Below are 23,795 nucleotides of genomic sequence, written 5' to 3'. Positions count from 1 at the left end.
AGCTCAGTTATTCCCGACAATGTAGCCAGCGATGAGGCATGAAGGAAAGCAACAGGTAACACACGTCTTCTGCATCGCTAGCCTCATTAAGAGGTCAGGGGGTCAGGGCCGGCCCGAGATATCTTGCTGCCTGAGGCGAAGCGCAAGATGGCGCCCTCTCCCATTTCATGTACAAAAGCGGACTAGGCTGTTTCTTCAACACTGGGGATGCAGCAGCATCTGTCATTGAACTGGAGGACAGCTGGAAAGGGCAGGGCCATGAGGCACAGTTTTCTCCTCCAACTCCTCGCTGCCACCTCTCAGCATCTGCCGTCTGAGAAGACTGCTTCACCCTGCCTAACGGTAGGGCCGGCCCTGCACTGGGGAGCCAATGTGGTTCAAGGGTGAAGTGTCAGATTTGGAGTGGGAAAGGCTGGTTTTAAGTCCCCACTCAGCCAAAAAATCTGCTGGAACTCACTTAGGGAGGGAGGGCTGAAGTCAGTCCCCTCTCTCTCTCTCTCTCTCACACACACACACACACACACCACTTTAGCCATGTGGTAATTCTTAAGAACATCAGAAGAGCCCTGCTGGATCAGACCAAGGGCCCATCTAGTCTAGCACTCTGTTCACACAGTGGACAACCAGCTGTCGACCAGGGACCACCAAAGCAGGGCACGGTGCAACGTCACCCTCCCACCCATGTTCCCCAGCAACTGGTGCATATAGGCTTACTGCCTCTGATACTGGAGGTATTCTTCAGAAACGCTAATATTTTCCAGCCAACTTGCTGCTTTTACACCCGCGTTGTAAACCAAACAAGTGAAATGGTCGTGTACTAGGTGTGCGTGCCAACGGTCGAAATCGTGAGACTTGTGTGGCCTCAGACGTCAGGGCTACTTGGCGGGGGACGGCCTTCGTAAGGCCGGTGAGGGATGCCAAAGAGGAAAAGCCAAGACCAGTCTGAAGCTGCAACAGTGAAAGATCAGTTGGAGGAGGATCAGGGTGAGTCAAACTCCCTCCATCTTGCCTGCGCAAGTCTCAACTCTGCCGTCCCGATTTGAAAGTTTAATTCCTGACCTCGACTCCTGGCTATGGTTTTTGCCCATTACTGACAAAGGTCTTTGCCCTGTCCTTTCTGAAGAGACCTGAGCTATGGCAGGCACAGGGCGAAGAGTTCGAGACAGAACTCACCTTTTCAAGAGGCCGTACTCTGGAGGGGACCTGCCTCCTCCTGCGTTTATCGGACACGAATATCTGCCAAAAAGTTGATTCAATTCCACTTGGGGCCTCCAAGCTGTTTTAAAGGTGTTCCTCTCCCATGGCTCTTTCCCCACTTGCTTAGGAAGAGCCATAGAGAAGAAGCCCCGGGTTCCGATAGGGCTGTTGTGAGATCGACGAGTGAGACAGCCAAGCGACTACGTAAGAAAAGGAGCCACCCACGCAGGATGGAAGGGATTTGTCACCCAGCCTGGGGCCACACATCCGGTGTGACTTGACTGCTTCCCAAGCCGGGCGCTCTATGCCACAGGCACAAATTTGCCCACACAGTCATCGTTATCATGGCAAAGATGTTTCTCTTCTCCCAGGCATTTTTAACAGCATTTTAACAGCATTTAACAACGTTAAGTTTGTTTTTAATGGACCCCACAATTGTTGTTTTTAAATGGATACTGTTGTTTTTATACTGTTTTTATGTGTGTGTGTGTGTGTGTGGTTTTAAATTGTATACTTTTAATGTTTACTATTTTTAAATGTTGTAAACCGCCCAGAGAGCTTTGGCTGTGGGGCGGTATATAAATGTAATTAAATAAATAAATAAATAAATTAAGGCACATGGCTGAAATGCCTGACTAAGCACCCAAGCAAAGGTAAATAAAGACTTCCCTAGAAAAGGAACCCAGGAGAGTATTGCATGCAAAATTCCACAGAGGGGGAATTCGCAGGAGAGGTTTCAAGACTTCCCCCAATCCATGGGTAAACCATGTCAAGGCACGCCTATTGTTGAAATCCTAGTGATATTATCCGACATCTTGCCATCCAACGGGCTGATAAAAAGGATGGTGGAGGCAGGCTAAATGAATGCAATCGAACGTGTGGAAATCAACTGCAGCAGCTTCTGATATATAGCATTCTCTTGCATGACAACCGGTTGCCTGCTGTTGTTTCACAAAAAATGCTACGGGCAACGGCAACGGGAAAGTGGGCGACGGCAACGGGAAAGTGGGCGACGTCAACAGCACATGTAACAGATGTTTCCTCATCCATTATAATGGGGCATAGCCAACATCCTCTGCATTGCACCCCATACACACACACAATCCTCACAGATGCTACGTCCAACAATACCCATGAAGAAGGGCAACAAGGCAGAAACCCAGCCCCGCAAGACTCCCAGTGCCGGCAAGTCTTGGTAACTCACCGCGGTGAAGTGTATTGATTCGGAGACTGAAGGTTCTGCTCAATCCGCCGGTAGTTGTGGATCTGGGTGGGGACAGGGATGGGGACCGATTGTCCGTATTTGCTGCTTGATGTCAGCTGGCCGGGCCGACTGCAGGATACAGACAAAGCACTGTTAGGGAGGGGGCATGAGGAGCAGTTGAAAGAGCTGGGCAGGTTTAGCCTGGAGAAGAGAAGATTAAGGGGAGGCGCGATAGCGGTCTTCCTATATCTGGAAGGTTGTCATGTGGAAGATGGAGCAGAGTTGTTCCTTGTTGCCCCAGGAAGACAGGACTAGAACCAGCAGGTGCCAATGGTCAGGAAACAGATTTTGGCTAAGTGTTAGGAGAAACACAATGGAAACTAGTGGGTCCGATTTCGGTGGGGCTGTGAATCCATTCCGGGTTTCAGTTACAACCAGCCAGAGCTCTAAAGGAGCTGTCCAAGGTGCTGAACCCTAACCCCAAAATTGCAGAGGGCTGCTCCAGCTTGGGGAGGGGGGAAAGAAAGCTACCAACTAGGCGCTGAAGTGCTGCTGGTGAAGGGATTGCAGGCGGCAAGGTTTTATTTATTGGATTTCTATACCGCCCAATCGCCGAAGCTCTCTGGGCAGTTCCCCAAAATTAAAACCATCCAATGCAATTCAAGGTATAAAACAAACCACAAATATATTAAGAAAAACGCAATATGAAAAGTACAATATAAAAGCGCAACCAGGATAAAACCGAGCAGTAGCGCAGAGATTTATACAGATTTAAAAGAGCAACGTTAAAAGACTAAGATGAGGGAAGCTCGGAGGATGGTAACAAGGGAGAGGGCCTTTTCGGCGGTGGCCCCCCAATTGTGGAACGATCTCCCCAAAGAGGCTTGCCGGGTGCCAACATTTTAATCTTCTCAGCGCCAGGTCAAGACTTTTCTCTTCTCCCAGGCATTTAACAGCGTATGTTGAATTTTAACGGACCCAGAATAGTTGTTTTAAATGGATATTATCTAATCTGTTTTTATGCTTTTGATTGTTTTAAAGGTTGTATATCGGTTTTAATGTTCAGTGTTTTAATCTTAGTAAACCGCCCAGAGAGCTTCGGCTATGGGGCGGTATATAAATGTAAATAACAACAACAACAATAATAATATGATAAAATGTCAAAATACTGAGAAAATAAAAAGTTCTTCACCTGGCGTCTAAAAGAGTATAATGTAGGTGCGAGGCAAACCTCTATAGGGAGCTGGTGCCACAGCAGAGAAGGCCCCGCTCCTGGTAGCCACCTACCTCTCTTCCTTTGACAGGGGCTCACAGAGAAGGACCCCTGAAGATAATCTTAGGGGTCCGGGCAGGTACACATGGGAGGAGGCGTTCCTTCAGATAACCTGGCCCCAAGCCGTTTAGGTCTCTGAATGTTAATACCAGCACTTTGAATCAGGTTTAGACCTGGACTGGCAGCCAGAGAAGCTGAAAAGTACTGGCGTCATGTGACCCTGTTGGCCAGACTTTTGATGCTACTTGCTGTTTCTTCCAGAAGACTGTCAAAGGGCGTTGAATGCAAATGGGTTGGCCAGATGTGGAAGGTGGCACAGTGGGCCTGGACTGTAAGCGGTATTTGAAAGCTAACCCACTGGTGTCCTCTGCCAATGAAAGGGGTATGTTTTCTTTTCCCAATAAAAGAACAAATTGTGAGTGTGGCAGCCACAAGGCTTGGCTACCCAACCCATTTGCATTCAACACCCTTTGCCGGTCTTCCGGAAGCAACAGCAATCAAAATCCTGGCAAGGAAGAGCCGGTGGGCCAATACCGCTGGCAAAGAACCGATCTCCTCCCGCCCCGCCGGTAGCAAATCAAGCACTGCACATTTCAGGCAGGGTGCAGATGAAAAACACGGCCCGCTTTTTCCTCTTACCCGCAGGAACTCGGAGAACTGCTGTAAGGAGGTGAAGGGGACGGGGTCCTTCCTTGGCTTTCCAAGCCTGCTGAAGCCACCAGCGAGCTGCTGGAAAAGGGAAGAGGGGAAAAAACAACAAGCAAAGAGTGCTGTATTTCTATCAGAGACGTCACCGCCTTCCACAAAACCTACAGCCCCAAACTTCTCATTGGTGTTGCAAAGAAGGGTTCCTTTTTCAGAGCAGGAAATGAAGTCAGCCCAAATACTGAAACGTATCTCCCAGCGATTGCAGTGGTGAGTGGAACGCAGAGAATAGTATTTATTTATTTGTTATACTGGCTGGTCTCCCCAAAACCTGGGTTCTCCGGTTTACCGCACCCCCACCCCCACGATGCAAGGAAATAACCACCATCACCCCATCCATCCTGTTTATTTGCAGAAGAAATCAGCCTTTCCCCTTTAGGGCAAGTGTCTTCCAAATGTATTGATGGTGCTATATAAATAAATAAATACTACTACTACTAATAATAATACACAAACTGTCTACCAAGAGTCCAGCACCAGTTCAACCTCCCCCATCTGCTTCCCTTTAAAAAATATTTTTAGGCTTTATCCATTTAGGCTTTATCAGTTTATCCATTGATGTAGTCATCCTGCACTTTTTTCTTTTCTTTTGGGAGGTCTTTCAGAGAGTTGAAGGCCAAATTAAAACCTTCTCTTTTCATTATACCATGCCTCTGAGTTTTATCATGTTTTAAACACCGATGGCCACTTTTTAAATTACCTATCTTTACTCACTTTGGCCTCTTGAGTAGGAGAGGAAAGGAAAGGAAAGGAACCTCTCGTGCAAGCACTGAGTCATTACTGACTCTTGGAGGGATGCTAGCTTTTGCTGACATTTTCTTGGCAGGCCTTATAGCGGGGTGGTTTGCCGTTGCCTTCCCCGGCCGTGATTACCTTTCCCCCAGCTAACTGGGTACTCATTTTACCGTCCTCAGGAGGATGGAAGGCTGAGTCGACCCGAGCCGGCTGCCTGAAACCAGCTTCCGCTGGGATCAAACTCAGGCCGTGGGGAGAGTTTCAGCTGCAGAAACTGCTGCTTTACCGCTCTGCGCCACATGAGGCTCATATTTGAGTAGGAGAACAGGTGGATAATTCAAATTCCGGGGAGAGAGAGAGATGCTGTGGGTATCTGGTCTCACCTCGAACCTGGAGAGGATCCGTCCCTTTTTCCAAGCCTCTCAGACCCACATTTAGAACCACCCTGATGGGACTACAATAAGGAGATCCCAAACTTCAGTAACATCCACCTCAATGGAAGTTTCTTTGGGGAGGCAGATATTCCCATAACTCAATAAAAGAGCACATGCTTTGTATAAAGAAGGTCACAAATTCAATCACTGGCATGTCCCGCTAAGATCTCAAATCGCAGTAGCAAGAAAGACCTTGGGATTACTGCTCTCTGTGAGAATAGACAATTATGGGCTAGCTGGACCAATGGGCCAAGTTTGTATCCGGCAACTTTGTATGTTCAGGTTAGAAATTCAGTTTTGAAGTTCTTTTTCCTTACCCGCTACACATCAAGCTGTCCTGGATCGTTTTTCCTCCTGCAGCCTCCACAACTATATCACCTGGGTTTCAAGAAGCACAGGAAGGATTAAATTGCGGGTCCATATTAATGGAGTGACATAAATTGTTGTTTGTTGTTGTGCCCAACTGCCAAGGCTCTCTGGGCAGTTTACAATTAAAATAATAATATACAGAGAAGTATCATATAAAACCAGGGTAAGTTATAGTCCAGGGAAAGCTTGTCTAAAAGGATATCTTTTCAGGAGGCGTTTTCAGGATGTTACATTTTCCGCCTCCCGAACCACACGAGGGAGGATTTTCCAGAGGATGGGGGCCGCTACAGAGAAGGCCTGCCATCGAGGTTCTTCATGACGGCAATCTGATCAGCATCCCCATAAAACACATCCCCAATAAACTAGCTTGCACTGCCATCTCCCCATCAAGGTACCAAGGCCTTCATTATAGGAACTCCCAAGTTAAAGAATGCAGCCTCAAAGGAACCAGCTAGTTCCAGGTTTCAGCAGTCTCGGAACTAGGGTAGATGTTCCCATCTTACTTTCAAAGCCCCCAGAGCGATCACTATTCGTGTCCTCCACCCTCCACACATCCCCACACCTCATTGCCCCATCGGCCTTGCCTCAGCCACCCAGCTTCAAAAGAAACTGCCGCTTACTTGAAAACTGGGCTGGCACCATAACGAAGTCGTCGGTGTCGCAGGAGGAATTCTTGCTGCTGCTGCCGGCCGACTCCTTGGACCCATGCAGGAAGCCAGGAGAACCCTGGGTAGGAGAGGCCAAAGCCTTCTCCTGGAGATGCGGCATCTCTCCGAGGGACTGCTCACAAGAAAGGAAGGGGAGAAATGGGAGTCAAATGCAGCCTTTGAGACAACGTGTTCCGCATTCTGCCGGCTCCTCTCCATTAAACTGCATCAAGAACGCCCCTAAAACGAGCCAGTGCATTTGAGCTGCCAGTACTTCGACGAAACAGCTGCTTCTTTCAAGAGAGCTCTTTAAAAGGCCCCGGGAACAAAACAAGGCCATTTCAGTGACCCAGAACCCAGCGAACGCCTGCCAACAGTGCAACCCTCAGGAAGTGGGGAAGGTTCTTTTCTGTAGAAACGGGCAGTTGTTATCCCATTCTTGAGCTGGTTACGTGACCAGCGCTCCTGGACAACTCAGAATTGCCGCTGAATTTACTTCAGTCTCTGGTTTGTTTACATGTGAAGAAGCAAGTTGAAAAAGAATCAACAGGACATTGACCCCCCTGTCATGATCTCAACTCCCCCACCACCACTGAGTTTTGAGACAATAAGGAGGTCTGCTGTGCAACCCATAAAGCTTTATTCAGTAAACAGGCACCTCTTCACATCTGAAGAGAGTGTGAATGCTAGGTGCTGTCCCCTAAGCTTAATTAGCCTAACGAAGCAAGACAGTTGCCTATCAACTAAATGGACAGTTTCCCAACATGCCCAACAGGCTTTTACCAGACCCCCTCCTTCATGGAGGGTCTTCAAGCTGTAACCTCCGCTGTGCGGATAGTCAAGAGGGCTGCCCCCCACCTCCTCTCAATTCTGCCTGCTTGACCCTGTGGTGGATGTGTCCATTCCGATGCTCCCTCCCCCTCCGACAAAGACTGAGTTACCAGGGGCGGGGAGGATGATCTTTGAACTTGGGCCTCCTCTCTGGTAAGCTCCTGGGAAGATTCCTCCTCGACTCCTGGAGAGTCCTGGAGAATTTCCTCCCCCACTTCCTGTCTCGGCTGGTCATCTTCTTCAGCTTTCGAGTCCAATTCGCAATCCAGAACAGGGAGACCAAACCTCATCCTGACAACTCCCTCTCTTTCATCCCGCAAGAGGTGATCATATCAATGATCAATCAGGGACAGCCAGCTATTACATTCTCGTGGGGGCAAAGTCCAGGGCCCTCTTCTAGGAAAGCTTTAGCTTAGCCTTCGCCAACCTCTTGCCCTCCAGATATTTTGGCCCACAACTCCTAGCATCGTCAACCATTGGCTATGCTGGCTGGAGCTGATGGAGGTTGCAGTCCAACACATCTGGAAGGAGCCAGGGTGAAGGAAGCTGCTTTAGCCATTCGGGGGAAGCCGAGAGACAAAGCTTCTGGCTCAGATCAAAACAGAGATAGAGCCAGGCTATCTATGGCTACTAGTCCTGATGGCTCTATGCTACCTCTGGTATCAGAGACAGTCTGCCTATATACACCTGTTGCTGGGGAACATGGGTGGGAGGGTGCTGTTGCACTCATGTCCTGCTTGTGGATGCTGGTTGGCTGCTGGGTGAACAGAATGCTGGACTAGACACTGTCACTGTCTGATCCAGCAGAGCTCTTCTTACAGGGCTGATGGCCACACCCAGCCCAAGGCTTATACATCACCGCCTCCTAAAAACCCTATCCTAGGTGTTGAACTAGACAGGTGTGGCATGGCAAGGCCCAAAGGAGCCAGCAGCTACCAGAAAGTCCAAATGAGAAAAGCTGGGGGGGGGGAACACCTACCCACACCGACAGATGTACTTACTGGAGGAGATGCAAGATGGGATGTAGAAGAGCTACTGGATGAACTCCCAGAGCCAGAGCTGGGATAAGAAGGCATTGGCACAGAAGCAGCTGGAGAAAAGGGGCCGGGGGGGAGGGGGGAAGAGAAGAAAAGAAAGGTCATGCTTTCTGGGTTGTCAACAACAGGATTAGAATGGCTTTCTCGCCTTCCTCACGCCAACAGATTTACCTCAGGTGCCAGACAACGTCATTTAACAGAGAGAGAGAAAACAAGTCAACATTCAGGGCAATTGGTTGTGACAGGTGGATCCCCCCCTCTCTTCTGTAATCTCTCATTTCTTTAGCTGGGCTGCAGATTTCAAAGGGCATGTTATTTTCCTGTCTTCAATCACTGCTGTTATGGCACGGACAGAGGAAAGGGCCTTTTTGGTGGAAGCACCACGGCAGTTGAATAAGCTCCCCGGGGAGGCTCACCTGGCACAGACACCGACCTCCTCGTGGTGCCCAGTGATGACCTTTTAATTTGACCAAGGCTTGATTTTATTTTTTTTAAAGCTCTTTTAGGATCTTAGACTTCTAAAACATCAGGAGTCTCATCAGTGGGTGTTTGCTTGTTTTGATGAGGCTGTTCTGGCGTTGCTGTTTTAATTAGTTCTGTGATCTGATTGAGGTTTTTAAGTGTAAGCTGCTCTGAAAGTCCTTCGAGCTAAACAGCAAGCTGATAAATATTTTGGTCGGCAAGAGCGTGCGATAGAACTTTCCCCGTTGTTGTCCTGAAAATCTATTTGTTCTCTCGCTGAGGTCATTCTGAGCGAAACTGAACATCATTTTGGTTCGGGCAGGCTTTCAACTTCTCGGACATTTGGCTTGTTTTTCCAGAGTTGCATTTTCGAGAACTCATCACAGCTTTCTGAGCAAGCCCAGAAAACTTACTAGCATGCAAAAACAAAAAACAAAACAAAAACTAGCCTGCTGTGGGCTGGCAGAGAGCTCTGATCCCTCCTGTATTAGCCTACTCACTCCCCTACATACAATTGTATGTACTCATAGAATCATAGAATAGTAGAGTTGGAAGGGGCCTACAAGGCCATGGAGTCCAATCCCCCTGCTCAATGCAGAAATCCACCATAAAGCATCCCTGACAGATGGTTGTCCAGCTGCCTCTTGAAGGCCTCTAGTGTGGGAGAGCCCGCAACCTCCCTAGGTCATCAGTTCCATTGTCGTACTGCTCTAACAGACAGGACGTTTTTCCTGATGTCCAGCCGGAATCTGGCTTCCTGTAACTTGAGCCTATTATTCTGTGTCTTGCACTCGGGGAGGATCGAGACAGGATCCTGGCCCTCGTCTGTGTGACAACCTTTCAAGTTCCTTTTGTCCCATATATGGGACCTCCCTAGGTAACCTCCCTAGGTAACTGGTTCCATTGTCGTACTGCTCTAACGGTCAGGAGGTTTGCCTGCATTCAGTTCCTCGTCATCAATGGCGACCAGGTGTTTAAATATAAGTCTGCTTTATTATCTCCTGCTGTCCTTTTATTATTATTATTGGTTGCTGCCAATCGTTTTTGATCATGTGCGTCACATTGAAGCAGAAAATAAACGCTTTTAGTAAAATAAACCCAGACTAAATAAATGCAAAAGAGATAAACAAATGCAGTCAAATTAACCCCCAGACTAATACACAGACATATTTGTGCACATGTCATTCTGACTTTCCATCTCAGGTGCAAATCCAGTTATTCGTTTTTGAAGCAGGGAATAATCTAAAGACTAAAGGGTGTGAAGCCATCATTAAAATGTTTCAGACGTGACTGCTCTTCTTCCTTCGCCTGACAGACAAATTATTACCCGGCTCCAGCTTCTATTCCTTCAAGTGAAGGAGATAAGGTACGGTTTTCAGGCTTCTTATTAGAAGACTGAGATGCCGAGGGTGATACGCGAGAAGAAAATGTTGCGACTGAAATAAAAACACATTCAACGAATTAAGAAATCCATGGAGACCTGCAATTAAGAGACCTCTTGTCACCGACGCTTTGAACAGCCAGGTGCTCTCTGCCTGCAGAGCCGTGTTTTTTGGGCCTGTCTGCACTCGGCGGTTTTGGCAGGGAGGCGCAATTCCAGGATCAGACGCTGACTGGACGAGTTTGGAGAAATCATTGGGAGAACTCAAGGACAGAAAGAGGGGGCGGAGGGCTTGTTTGTACCTGACGCGCTGCAAGGGAAGACGGGGAAGCTGCACTTATCCGGTTCAAATCGTGAATATAGAGAACGGGCCACATCTCAATGGTAGAGCAGGCTTCTGAGCAGGACTGACACTGCTTGGGGGTTTCCATCAGCATCTAGTTGTGTGAACAGAACGCTGGACTAGATGGCTACTAGGCCTGATGGTTGCGTGCTATCAACGGCTACTAGCCGTGACGGTTGTGTGCTATCAACGGCTGCTAGCCCTGATGGTTGCGTGCTATCAACGGCTGCTAGCCCTGATGGTTGCGTGCTATCAACGGCTGCTAGACCTGATGGTTGCGTGCTATCAACGGCTGCTAGGCCTGATGGTTGCGTGCTATCAACGGCTGCTAGGCCTGATGGTTGTGTGCTATCAACGGCTACTAGCCGTGACGGTTGTGTGCTATCAACGGCTGCTAGGCCTGATGGTTGTGTGCTATCAACGGCTACTAGGTCTGATGGTTGTGTGCTATCAACGGCTACTAGGCCTGATGGTTGTGTGCTATCAACGGCTACTAGGCCTGATGGTTGTGTGCTATCAACGGCTACTAGGCCTGATGGTTGTGTGCTATCAACGGCTACTAGGCCTGATGGTTGTGTGCTATCAACGGCTACTAGGCCTGATGGTTGTGTGCTATCAACGGCTACTAGGTCTGATGGTTGTGTGCTATCAACGGCTACTAGGTCTGATGGTTGTGTGCTATCAACGGCTGCTAGGCCTGATGGTTGTGTGCTATCAACGGCTGCTAGCCGTGATGGTTGCGTGCTATCTCCAGTATTCGAGGCAATAAGCCTGTATGCACCAGGTGCTGGGGAACATGGGCAGGAGGGTGCTGTTGCACCATGTCCTGCCTGTTCATCCCTTGCCGGTGGCTGGTCGGCCACTGTGCGAACAGAGTGCTGGACTAGATGGACCCTTGGTCTGATCCAGCATCTGGGAGCTTCTTATGTTCTTAGCAGGGTGGATAAAAATCAATGATTTTTTTTAAAAAATAAAAATAAATTATTTTTTAAAATTTAAATCCATTTTTTTTAATAAAATGCTTTTTGAGGAAAAAACTATCTAAAGGTAGTTCTCTATTTAAGATACATTATAGTCCAAAGATTATTTCATCATGAAATAAGGATTCGTTTTTAATTATGTAGCATGAGGCTGTATATTCCTGCAATGTTTTAATTTTTTGGTAAATGAATTCCATTCATCCATTCACCATGTCATGCTCTTCCAGAGGTTTCTGTAAGATTATTGGGCAGTTTTTCTATCTAGAAGATATTATCACAGATGCTTGGTCTTACAGTTCTCAAAACTGTGAATTTGTGTCTGCGGAGATCACAATCCCATTGTTCCTTTGCAAATCTATGTGCACAGAATCAACCCCTTACCTCTTAAGTGCTAAGTTTCAAAAAATTCAATGAATAGAGTGCACTTTTGGGGGGTGGGGAGTCATATGATTAAATAGAGTCTTTCTGAGTAGGGATTTAAATCGTGATTTAAATCAAATTGATTTAAATCAAATCCACCCTGGTTCTTAGATAGGCATTGGCTCTGATCCAACATGGGATTTTTATTTATTTTTTATGCTCGCAGGCTTTGCATGCAGAAGGCCCTGATATCTCTAATTTAAAGAGGATCCGGTTGCTGTTAATGGGAAAAGATTGCTCTGGTCCCTCCTGTATTAGCCTGAAGTGGTGAGTTTCTCCCCTCCCTGACATGCACAGGAAAATGATCAAGGGATTTGGGTTGCCACAGAGTGCCTGTCTCACATGGTATGACGGAGGCAAGGAGGTACGGCGCTCTGCCACTATGCCAGTTAGAGCACCAACCAGCGAGCAAATGAACCAGGCCAAACAAACCCAACTTGCTTCTTAATGTGCCATTTGACACAGGTTTGCCAGGGTTTCAGCCGTGTCCCAGAAGCCAGGCAGTGCGCACAGTGCACAGCGAAGGCAAGGGATGTGTTCCGAGCTATAATCAAAAGCTTTCTTTCCTCTTGAGCTGCATTTAGATGAACACAGGCAAGCACTGATGGGTATTCGTCCAGAAATGGGCCACTCACAAGCATTCGTATGAGAGTTATTGAGCATTACTAGCCTTCCCAGGGATCAGGTCCATGAGTATACTGCATGTGACTTGGCACCACTGCAGGTAGGAGCCTCTGTCAGGCTGGGGAACATAGGCCAGAGAGTTCTGTGCCAACCAGGAGGCATAAACCAGCTTGTAGCCCAGAAAAAAACAGTGCTGGGAAAAAATGCAGAAAGGGACAACTAAAATGATCAAGGGAGTAGAGCGTCAAGGGAAGTTGACAGCAGCTGGGATTGTTTAGCTTGGAAAAAAGGAGGCTAAGAGGAGACATGATAGAGAAGTACAAAAATATGCATGGTGTGGAGAAAGTGGACAGGGAGACATTTTTCTCCCTCTCTGAAAATTCTAGGACTTAATGGGGTCATCTCATGAAGCTGATGGGTGGAAGATTCAGGACAAATCAAAGGAAGTACTTCTTCACACAGAAAACAGAGAAACTATGGAATTCGCTACCACAAGATATAGTGATGGCCACCAATTTGGATGGCTTTAAAAGGGGGTTGGATAAATTCCTGGAGGAGAAGGCTATCAAGGGCTACTAGTCCTGATTGGTATCTGCTACCTCCAGTAAAATTGGTATTTAGAAAGGGACATGGGTCTAAATTGGTCTCAGTGCAATTTTTATTGTATTGGTATGGAAGCTTAACAGCCATTGCAACCTTAAAATTGGAAGGGAGAGAAAAAGAGTCTAACACTTTGTTCCACCTATAGAGTTTTATGCCACAAGTTCAGGCAAGGGTGGTTTTTTTAGGAGTGAAAAGGACAATTTAGGACTATCTTGTTGAGCTCATGACACTTTAGGAATCAAAGTGCCGGATTCCGTGCTTCAGAAATATTAGTTTTATCCATAGGGAAATCTAAATTGATCAAGTGTACAGAATTGGTACACCTTAAGACAAGATATAACGAAAGAAAGAAAGATTGATTCAAGCATTCCTGGGCACCATTTATTGAATATATGAGTCAAATATTGATATATATCAATATAATATTGATATAAATAATTATAAGGGTGGTTTTTTTTGCTGGAGCTGTAATTATAGGTATATAATAATATGGGATATATGGAAGGAAAGTAATTTGTCCTAGTACGTTGTTTTTTTAAAGTAACGCTTAGTTTGTGGAAGAATATACATACATACAATATGATATAAATGTATGTAAATTAAAAATTACACCATGAAATGTTTAAAAAAAAGACATAAAACTGATTGATTAATTGCTAAATAGATCAAAACTCATATGATTAATCAGTGCACATTTCTTTTGTTGAGGTGCAGTCCTAGCCTTCGTATGGAAGTGCCAGTGACTTGACTCTGGCCAGTAATGCCACATGGTTCACAGTTAGCACACAACAGCAGCGCATCAGTCTGCATTAATGCGCGGACACGAGGCGACTTTTAGGGTAAAACTAACAAAACACAACACTACTTCGACCTCTGGTATGCGTTTTGTGTTTTATTATTATTATTATGTTAGAATTCAAATATACAGATACATAAATAGAAAAATAAATATATGATATAAATAAATAAATAAATAACAGATGAACATGGATATAAAATAAAGGCACATATAAAACAGGTTCACAGTTAACAAAATGAAAGGGCCCAAGAGAGCACCTTGGAACTGAAATAAGGGATTTCAGTGAGAGGCCCTGATTGGTCAATCGCTATTGCTTCATGTTTCATTACTGAAGGGGTGGGGAACCTATGGCTCACCAGATGCTACTGGACTACAACATCCACCCCCCCACACCTTTGGCCATGTCGGCTGGGGCTCATGGAAGTTGGGCATCCAATACCATCTGAAGGACCATCTTTGCGTTGCTGAGTAGGGTAACTAAGGTGGTTGGGAAGAGGTAGAACTGTAGGTAGGCGAAACTGATGGCCATATTTTGATGGGAGATGCTAGGATGGCCATGATGCCCTCTCTGCTCTACCATGCAGCTACCATGCTGACTGGTTCACTTAGCTCAGTGCTATTGGTCCTGATGGAATCTTCTCCAAGATCTCAAACAAAGAGAGATATTTCTCAGTCCTGATCATGAAGCTCTTTTGCTTGAAGATTCGACCCTAGGATCTTCTGCGTCATGCTCCACCACTGAGCTACGGCCCCTTCCCAAAATACTACCAGGATAATGGGCAAATACACTCAGAAGGAGCACATGCTTACAAGCAAGCGTTCAGAGAACCCGTTCATATGAGACTGTTGAAGAGCCACAAACAGACTCAGTCCTGATGTTCATCCATCATTTGCTTTCCAAGAAACCCAAAGTTCTCTAAATCTCTGAACAATCAAGTCAGGCTTTCCTACATCTCCCTAGTCTGACTCCTAAGAGGCCCAGTTCATACATAAACAGCAACTTGGTGGTTGTTCACCACAAGGACCTAAAGCCTTCCAAAACTCTAACTCTGGAGGGCCTCTCCAGGTGGGCATGGCGAAATGAAATGTTAGGAGGCCTGTATGTTCTCTCTCATTCAATGGACTGCTATGTTATTGTTCATGAACTGGACTCAAGGCCAACTGAAGCACATTTTAAGCACTGAAAGGTATGATGACAGGATGGACCTCTGGACCGTGCACGTCTCTCTCAACAGATGACAACACAAATTCTTCATCAGCCGATATGTGGTTGCACAGTTATCGTTGTTTTTCTGGCATGAGATGGACACAGAGACCGTGAACTTAATGAGCCTGACTCCCGATTCATATCCAGACATAGGAAGGCCGTGGTCTGGGCACCGGCGCTGGGCCTGTAAATGCCTTGGGTCGTGGCCGTTTGATGGGACCAGCGTCCCAAGGCAGAGAGGCGTTCGAGGCTTGAGACAGCGGCCGGACAACAGCAACTTTTCTCTGCCCCTCGTGGCTTCGTGGCTTCAGCGGGGTCGCCCCACGCACTGGTTTTGAGGAAGCTGGCAGCGAAGGGAACGGAGGCCAAGTCAAAAAAATCCTTTCTTGCTTTTTCGGGGATCCCTGCCGGCTAGGACTCCATAATGCCGGAGCCGACGGTGGTGCCATTCGGGGTGGCCGCCAAAGGGGCTGGGGTGTGGGCCAGGGCTGAGTCGATCTCTCCTGGTCGGCGAGCGGCTCAGACTTCGTCGAGACGATTCTCCACAAGGGAACAGCCGATGGGGCAGAGGGATCTGATGGACTGTGAACTCCCTTGAGTCGGCAGTAACCTTTCCGGTTCCGAGGAGGACTTAGTCTCTCAAGGTCTTCCCCCCAGGGCGATACCGGAGTTAAAGGTAAGGACCAGGAGGGCTTGCAAGTGCCCCTAAACCAGGAGAATTTTTTTCTGCCCGCGGAAGTGACACCTAAGTACAGTTAAGGATGGGGAGGGGGGATTGTATTATTTACAGTTATGTTCAGGGATGAAATCACAACTCCTGCTTCAAAGCAATGGTGGCCAAAGGCCTCGATTTCCTTAGAAGTATCCAATGCTAGATACCTCAAGGTACGTTTACCATCACCCGTCTAAGTTACAGCAAAAAAAATGAAATAAAAAATAAACACCCCGCGTGATAGCCGTAATGCACCTCCCAGCATTTGCTAATTGGCTGACATGATAAAAGAACGATAGAGCTGTTAGAAATATTGATGATGCGTTATGCATAGTCTGATTCTAGATAGAGCAACATTCTACCAGTATAAAGCGGGAGGGGGGGGGATTTCTGCTCTATTCCATTACGGTTGAGAAAAGGCAGTTAACTGCTCTTCTCTCCTTCATCTGCATTAAGTAAAGGATAGACTGTTTTTGTAGTCTCTCTCGTTATTTGATGATGCATTCTTTACTACTGTCTTCAGGAAAGGAAAGGAACCTCTCGTGCAAGCACTGAGTCATTACTGACTCTTGGAGGGACGCCAGCTTTCGCTGACGTTTTCTTGGCAGGCCTTATAGCGGGGTGGTTTGCCGTTGCCTTCCCCGGCCGTTATTGCCTTTCCCCCAGCTAACTGGGTACTCATTTTACCGACCTCGGAAGGATGGAAGGCTGAGTCGATCTGAGCTGGCTGCCTGAAACCAGCTTCTGCTGGGATTGAACTCAGGCCGTGGGGGGAGTTTCAGCTGCAGAAACTGCTGCTTTACCGCTCTGCGCCACACGAGGCTCATAGTTTCTTCACGCTCATCATAAAGAAACAGTTTAATATACAACATCTGATCAAGTATTCTGCTGCTGCTATCTTTCTCTCTGCTAAATAAACGTGATAAATCTCCCACAAAACGTGAAGGGGTATGTCACATATAACTCCTAACAGAGATATAGATATAGATATATAGATATAGATATATAGTTTCTAATAAGAGCACCCATCACTGGTTCTGAAAACACTACTTTGTGAACCCATCCCAATAGAGGGGAACTTGCTAGGTGCAAGGATGAAGCACTCTATCCCCCACGCATACGGATCTGCCTGCCGTGCCCCCAGTATGCAAGTGCTCCTTGCCCCTGCATTCTTGTAATCTCAGAATCACAAATTTGCCAGCCTCCGTGTAATCCCTTCTTGTAGGCCAGGTGCAAGCAGATTATGTTAGGACATCTGCTGAAGCCGATTGAAGTCAGCACACGAAGTGGACTTCATGGAATCATAGAATCGCAGAGTTGGAAGGGGCCTACAAGGCCATCGAGTCTTGAGTGCCCAAGGTGTCATTGGACTACAACTCCCACCATCCCTTGGCCATGCTGGTTGGAGTGATGGGAGTTGTACTCCCACATCGCCTCGGGAGCAAAGGTTGGGGAAAGGCCAACACAGTCTACTGTGAGAGGTGGTGGATCTTCACAGTCTTGAGTAAAAAGGGGACTTCGCCAGTCCAGCGACCGAAGATGGTTTCAACAGGAAATGTTCTTCCCTGTTCCAACAGAAAATGCTTCTGCTGGCAAAGGATCCACTCTTCCACAGAGCTACAACTAGATCCTTTGGTCAATTTGTATTTACCAACACTCTCCTAACAGGAAACCTCACCACCAACATTTTTGTGCGTCCTCATTATGCAAGTCTGCCTCTATTTCATTTCATTCTAGTTCTAAAACTGTTCCGCTTTCCCTCCGCCTCCCTCGGATCTTTCAAGTTGATGAATTCCTTTTCCATTTAGCTATGTGTGACAGTCTATTCCCTAAGGCCCAAAACAGGTAACGAAAAGCAGAAACCGCCATTATAAAGATTAAAAACTAAAAGTGGTCCTATGACGTCAAGACAGGATGACGCTTGCGTCACCATAAAACCAGCGAGAATTAGCGTAACGAGCTCAGCGCTCATTCATTATTTCCATATTGTTATTAAGAAATTAACTAAAAGGGATTGGCTGTAGATATTTTGGCTACATGTTAAAAGTTTTGCAGCGCTGTGGAAGGGGACGGGGATTCAGAAAGATGTTTGCATCTCACTGATAAGCAGTGGTCCTATAACCTTAAGGGAACCTCCCGTGACTTAGAAAGCTGAGATTTGGTTCATTTAGTGCAAGACACTCTCTGAAAACAGAACATGTATATTTCTATCTCTCAAAATGAGGGACTGAAGTCCCCACCGACACCACCCAAATAGCTAAGCTACCTCCACACTTCACAGAAAGATGAAATTTTGGTAAACATCTCGGCTGATTGCTCATAAAAGGCCAAGAAACGGAATATTTTTACATTCAAAACTCAGGAGGCAGAACGTAATTCATAACAGAGGCTAGTCTCCTCCAAGCAAAGAGCAAGCAAGGCCACCTACGGAATAGGATGACCAGGTGTGCAAGTTCTGTCACCCTTTCACACACCGGAAACAGCCTTGAGGGAGCAACGGGGAATGCGCATCTAAATTTGCAAGGCGCCGGATGAATTTACGGTGTGTGTGTGTATATGTGTAAACTGAAAACTTACAAAAAGACACTGAAAGAAGGAAATGAACTTACATTTTTTCATAGAGGCACTTGCATCCAAGAAAGGGTGATGGAAAAATTCATCTGAGGAGGAAGACGGGGGGGAAAAGCAAGTCAGACGAGAAAAGAAAAGAAAACGACAAGGTGTTCCCCATAAGAACATTTCCAGAATACATGTTGCAGTAATTATACCTTCACTTACGATAACCAAAGAAATCCGGGAGGGATTGTGCAAGATTTTGAGATCTCTTCAGCCAACCAGGCTTTCAGATCCCCCTTCCGTAACTCCAATGAAAGCCACAAAAAGCTGTTATTGGCATACCCTATTCACACACACCCCTCTCCGAGTGTTTGCCTTAAGGATCGTTTCAGAAAAAGAGCCTAAAGCTTCCTAACCATTGTTCAGCTTTAAGTGTGTTTTGGAGACTCTATAACCATTAAACTTGGCTACCGTGTGATTTCCTCAATAAAAGAAGTCTCACTGATGTGAGTGTCTCGTGTAAGCTTATAGAATCATAGAATAGCAGAGTTGGAAGGGGACTACAAGGCCATTGAGTCCAACCCACCCACTCAATGCAGGAATCCACCCTAAAGCATCCCTGACAGATGGTTGTCCAGCTGCCTCTTGAAGGCCTCTCATTGGGGAGAGCCCACAACCTCCCTAGGTAACTGATTCCATTGTCGTACTGCTCTAACAGTCAGGAAGTTTTTCCTGATGTCCAGCTGGAATCTGGCTTCCTTTAACTTGAGCCCGTTATTCCGTGTCCTGCACTCTGGGAAGATCGAAAAGAGATCCTGGCTCTCCTCTGTGTGATAACCTTTCAAGTATTTGAAGAGTGCTATCATGTCTCCCCTCAATCTTCTGTTCTCCAGGCTCAACATGCCCAGTTGTTTCAGCCTGTCCTCATAGGGCTTTGTTTCCAGACCCCTGATCATCCTGGTTGCCCTCCTCTGAACACGCTCTAGCTTGTCTGCGCCCTTCTTGAATTGTGGAGCCCAGAACTGGATGCAATACTTGCCAGCACATGTGAATGCCAGAGGGAACAGGCAAGAACATGACAATTACAGCCTGTCCTGCATGCTGAAGCGCAAGAGCTAGAAAGATCTGCCCCTTGAGTTGCGATCAACGAGGAAGCTAGTACATATACCCTATTTCTTCGATTCTAAGACGCACTTTTTTCCCCATATAAACCCCTCTAAAAATGGGGTGCGTCTTAGGTGGGTTTTTTTTCTGTTGGTGGTACTGAAATTAGTGTGCGTCTTACAATCGATGGCGTCTTACAATCGAAGAAATACGGTATGTACTATACTTTATATTCTCTTGTACATAACCCTGGTAGGGGCAAATTTATCCTCCCTGTCCAAATTTCCTTAGAAAGTCTACCAGAGGACCATAAGATCAGATGGCTGCTGGTGGACACAGACAAATTCATCAGCTGTAGAGTAGCTCTATTTGCTCTAGTTGCGACGAAGGCAAGAGAGGCCTACCTGAACAATAGCAGTGACAAAAGCGAAGGGGAGTTTGGCTTCAGTTTAAACAAATGCTTAAAATCTTTACTCCTCGTGTTTTCAGGGCCTTACCAGTGAGGGCCCCATCATATTGATGGCTCAATGTTTTACAGATATGTTTTCCTGTGTTTAGATTGTAATGGCCACTGGCCATAAAGAACCGAATTTGAACGAATGGAGAAATATAGGGGCCCTACATGCACATCAGAGCACACAGAGCTCTGAATCGGGACAACCGCTGCCAGCAGAAGGCAAAAACCTTCAGGGGCGGAAAGCCTTTGCTCTGCAAGACCACAAGACGCCTTGCTTAAGGCACCCTACAGCCGCTTGGAAAACCTCGCAGACTGTTGGCAGGAGATTAAAACAACCCAACCAAAGGCATTCTTGGGTCAACCTATTGGTTAAATAAAAAAATGACCACACCTACAAGAAAAGCGTGCTGAGCCTTCACGAAACCCAAACCCGCGAAGCTAAAACGTTTTTAAAAAAAAAAAGGAGGAGGAGGGGAAGAGAGTGATGAGAGATTAAAACCGGGGACAATTTAATCCCCGGGCTTGCTTTGGCCAGATGCTCTGGCTAACCCGTTTCATTGACAGTTCTAATCTGAAAGAATAACAGATGGCAAACCAATTAGGGTTAAGCATGATGGACTGCATGATATCCACAAGGAGCCAGTTGCTTAAAAAAATCAAATGCAAACTGAACTGAAGTAAACATCTTGGGACCCGGATACCCGAGAGAGCGCCTTCTCCCTTACCAACCTGCCCGATCACTGACGTCGTCGGAGGGTAGGCTCCTGGTGGTTCCACGTGGACCTGTGGCCCAATTGGAATCCACCAGAAGAAGAGCCTTTAGTGTGGTGGCCCCTTCTCTGTGGAACTCCCTGTCCCTGGAGGACACTAGGCTGCTTCCGGCGCCTCCTAAAACAACTCTGTTTCGAGAAGCCTTCCTCAGCTGACCAGCCGCTGTTTTTCTGGTTCCTTTGTTTTGAAACTGAACAATTAGCTTTTTTAATTTCAATTTGCTTTTTAAAATGTCTTTTCTCTTACTGTTCATACCTATGTTCACCACTCTGGAATCTGTGGCCATGGCTAGACCAGGCCTATATCCCGGGATTGTCCCGGGATCATCCCTGTGCATCCAAATGACACACATGGGGATCCAGGATGCAGGCAGGGATGACCCCTCCATTTGCCTGGGATAATCCTTAGGTCTAGCTAAGGCCTGTGTTAGATAATTGCGCAGTATATAAATATTGGAAATAATAACAAGAACAACAACTTTCCAAGTCAAGGTGCTTGCATTCTCCAACAAAGCCTTTTGGCTTCATTCTCAAACAGGAGGACCACTAAGAGAGAGCAAGCTCTCCTCCATCTTTAGGTTTGAGGAGGCCATTGGCAAAGTACCACCTGCCACGCACGCTTACCAGGTAGTAACGCTCCAATTGGTGGCGAACTGCCTCTTAAAATTTCCCACAATGCCTCTGCTGTACCATTGGTCCTCAGCATAGTGGGGAAAGTAAATGACAGGTCCCAGACCCTGCATCCGAGGGCCGCCCATTACATTTTCAGACAATGCCCAAGATCTAAGCCATGTCAGGGGAAATTAAATAGGCTGCTCACCAACCGCCCCTGATCGGAATGGGATGCCCCATCGAAGAAAGCGCCCCCACCGCTGCCTCAGAAGGTTGAAAGATGGAGGCTGCAGGAGGCAGGTCTCTGGTAGGCCTAACTAACCAAGGCCCAAGAACGGAGCGTCTCTTACCGAAGTCCATGCGGTCCTTGTGATTCCGTCGCAAGAGTCCTAGCAGAAGTTGCCTCAAGTGGGCCGAAGTCTCCCTTGGGATGCTTTGAAAGGAAAATAAAAATAGGTGGGAAAGAGTTAGGGTCATACAATGCCGGTGTCTCATCTTGTGTGCCGCAGTCTAGAAAACTGGTGTTTGGAAGACTTTTAGAACCCTTTCCTGAGCAGTTCAAAGCAGTTTTACAGTCTTCAAACACACACAGCTTAACGCCACAAAACAACCAATTATACCATGGTAGACTAGAACATAAGAAGAGCCCTGCTGGATCAGACCAAGTGTCCATCTTGTCCAGCACTCTGTTCGCACAGTGGCTAACCAGCTGTCGACCAGGGACCCACAAAGCAGGACATGGTGCAACAGCACCCTCCCCACCCATGTTCCCCAGCAACTGGTGCACACAGGCTTACTGTCTCGGATACTGGAGGTACCACATAGCCATTAGCACTAGCTGCCATGGATAGCCTTCTCCTCCAGGAATTTATCCAACCCCCTTTTAAAGCCATCCAGATTGGTGGCCGTCACTACATCTTGTGGTCAACCACCGCAGGGGCACGGGGGCATGGGGAGGGAGAGGAAAGAAGAAAGAAACACGTTCAGTCCAAAGTCCTGACCTAAGAATTGGGTTTTACAACCTCTCTGAAAACCCAAGGAAACAGGTCCCTCTCTTGACCTCTTTGAGGAGAGAGTTCAAGACTTCTGGAGTCACTAATGTATTTTCCGTGCCCTCGTTTTAAATTATTATTTATTATTGCATTTATATCCCACCTTTTTTCCTCCGAGGAACCCAAGGCAGCATACACAATGCTCTTCCTCTCCATTTTATCCTCAGAACAACAACCCTGTGAGGTAGGCTGGGCTGAGAGTCTGTGACTGGTCCAGAGTCACCCATCGGGTTTCCATGGCTAAGTGGGGACTAGAACCCGGATCTCCTGGCTCCCAGGCCGACACTTTAGCCACTACCCCACACTGGCTCTTGACTGCCAAAAGACTGATACTACAACTTCGGAAAGATAAAAGCTCACCGCCTAGAATGCAACGGATTGAAGACCCAACACTAGCAACATTTGGAAGAGACACTAACAAATGGACTTGTATTCGGATATTTGGTCTGCCTTCACTGAAGTTTAGGTGTAATTTACTCCTTATTTATTTATTTATTATTGCATTTATATACCGCCTTTTTTCCTCCAAGGAACCCAAGGCGGCATACATAATCCTCCTCCTCTCCATGTTACCCTCACAACAACAACCCTGTGAGGTGGGTTGGGCTGAGAGTCTGTGACTGGCCCAAAGTCACCCAGTGGGTTTTCCGTGGCTGAGTGGGGACTAGAACCCGGATCTCCCGACTTCCAGTCCAACACTCTAACCACTACACCACACTGGCTTTTTCCACTGAGAATGTTGTAATATTTTAAATTGAGGCTTTTGAAGTATGCAGTTACACTTGCATTATTATTATTTATTTTGTTCAAACTTATAACATAAAAAAATGATTTTAAAAAATACTTTTGCAGCTCAGGCCCTACTTGTTACCAACCTAATTTGCTGGAAGGAGAGAACAAAAGCAACAAAGCTTGTCAGCTGGACCTTATTTGGCAAGTAGTACCTGGAGAGGCTCCCACCACCCCTGCCCATCTCAAAGGGTGGAAGTTGGGTTGGGTGTTGTTGATTTTAAATGGTGTGAGGCCTTTCGGAGGCTTTTCTGGCGACAAAAAAACTGCCCTTCCGGCTTTCATGACACCACCTGCAGTGGCGGTCCAGGGAAAGCAGAACGCGCCAAGCTGAGATGACTTATTCATCTCAGTAATGGATTCCAGACGGCAGCAGAGACATGTCCAGGAGAGAGAGAGAGAGAGAGAGAGAGAGAGAGAGAGAGAGAGAGATCCTGGCAGAACCATTTAAAAGTTTTGCACAGGCAAATCCAGGCTGCCTTGGCATTTGCT

At 46.8% G+C, this 23,795-nt stretch overlaps 2 protein-coding genes across 3 annotated transcripts in view; both read right to left on the bottom strand.

Moving 5' to 3' along the window:
* Positions 1–23,795, bottom strand: part of PUS1 (pseudouridine synthase 1) — a 364,184-nt gene that overhangs the window by 48,595 nt on the left and 291,794 nt on the right. The gene's annotated exons all lie outside the window — the stretch shown is intronic.
* The window catches only part of ULK1 (unc-51 like autophagy activating kinase 1), a 110,938-nt gene that overhangs the window by 28,128 nt on the left and 59,015 nt on the right, over positions 1–23,795 (bottom strand). Inside the window, exons 10-16 of one of the 2 annotated variants that reach the window (XM_063144390.1) lie at positions 21,813–21,895; positions 18,573–18,623; positions 8,397–8,485; positions 6,538–6,697; positions 5,866–5,926; positions 4,314–4,403; positions 2,402–2,530 (exon numbers count right to left, since the gene is read on the bottom strand). In XM_063144390.1, the coding sequence (XP_063000460.1) occupies positions 2,402–2,530; positions 4,314–4,403; positions 5,866–5,926; positions 6,538–6,697; positions 8,397–8,485; positions 18,573–18,623; positions 21,813–21,895 (663 nt within the window). The remainder of the gene's footprint in view (positions 1–2,401; positions 2,531–4,313; positions 4,404–5,865; positions 5,927–6,537; positions 6,698–8,396; positions 8,486–18,572; positions 18,624–21,812; positions 21,896–23,795) is intronic. The other variant, XM_063144392.1, reaches the window with a different exon arrangement.

This window comes from Elgaria multicarinata, chromosome 18 (assembly GCF_023053635.1).
Source record: "Elgaria multicarinata webbii isolate HBS135686 ecotype San Diego chromosome 18, rElgMul1.1.pri, whole genome shotgun sequence".
NCBI classification, from domain to species: Eukaryota; Metazoa; Chordata; class Lepidosauria; order Squamata; family Anguidae; genus Elgaria; species Elgaria multicarinata.
The sequence above is the reverse complement of the archived record's forward strand: the minus strand, read 5'-3'. Positions and strand labels throughout refer to the sequence as shown.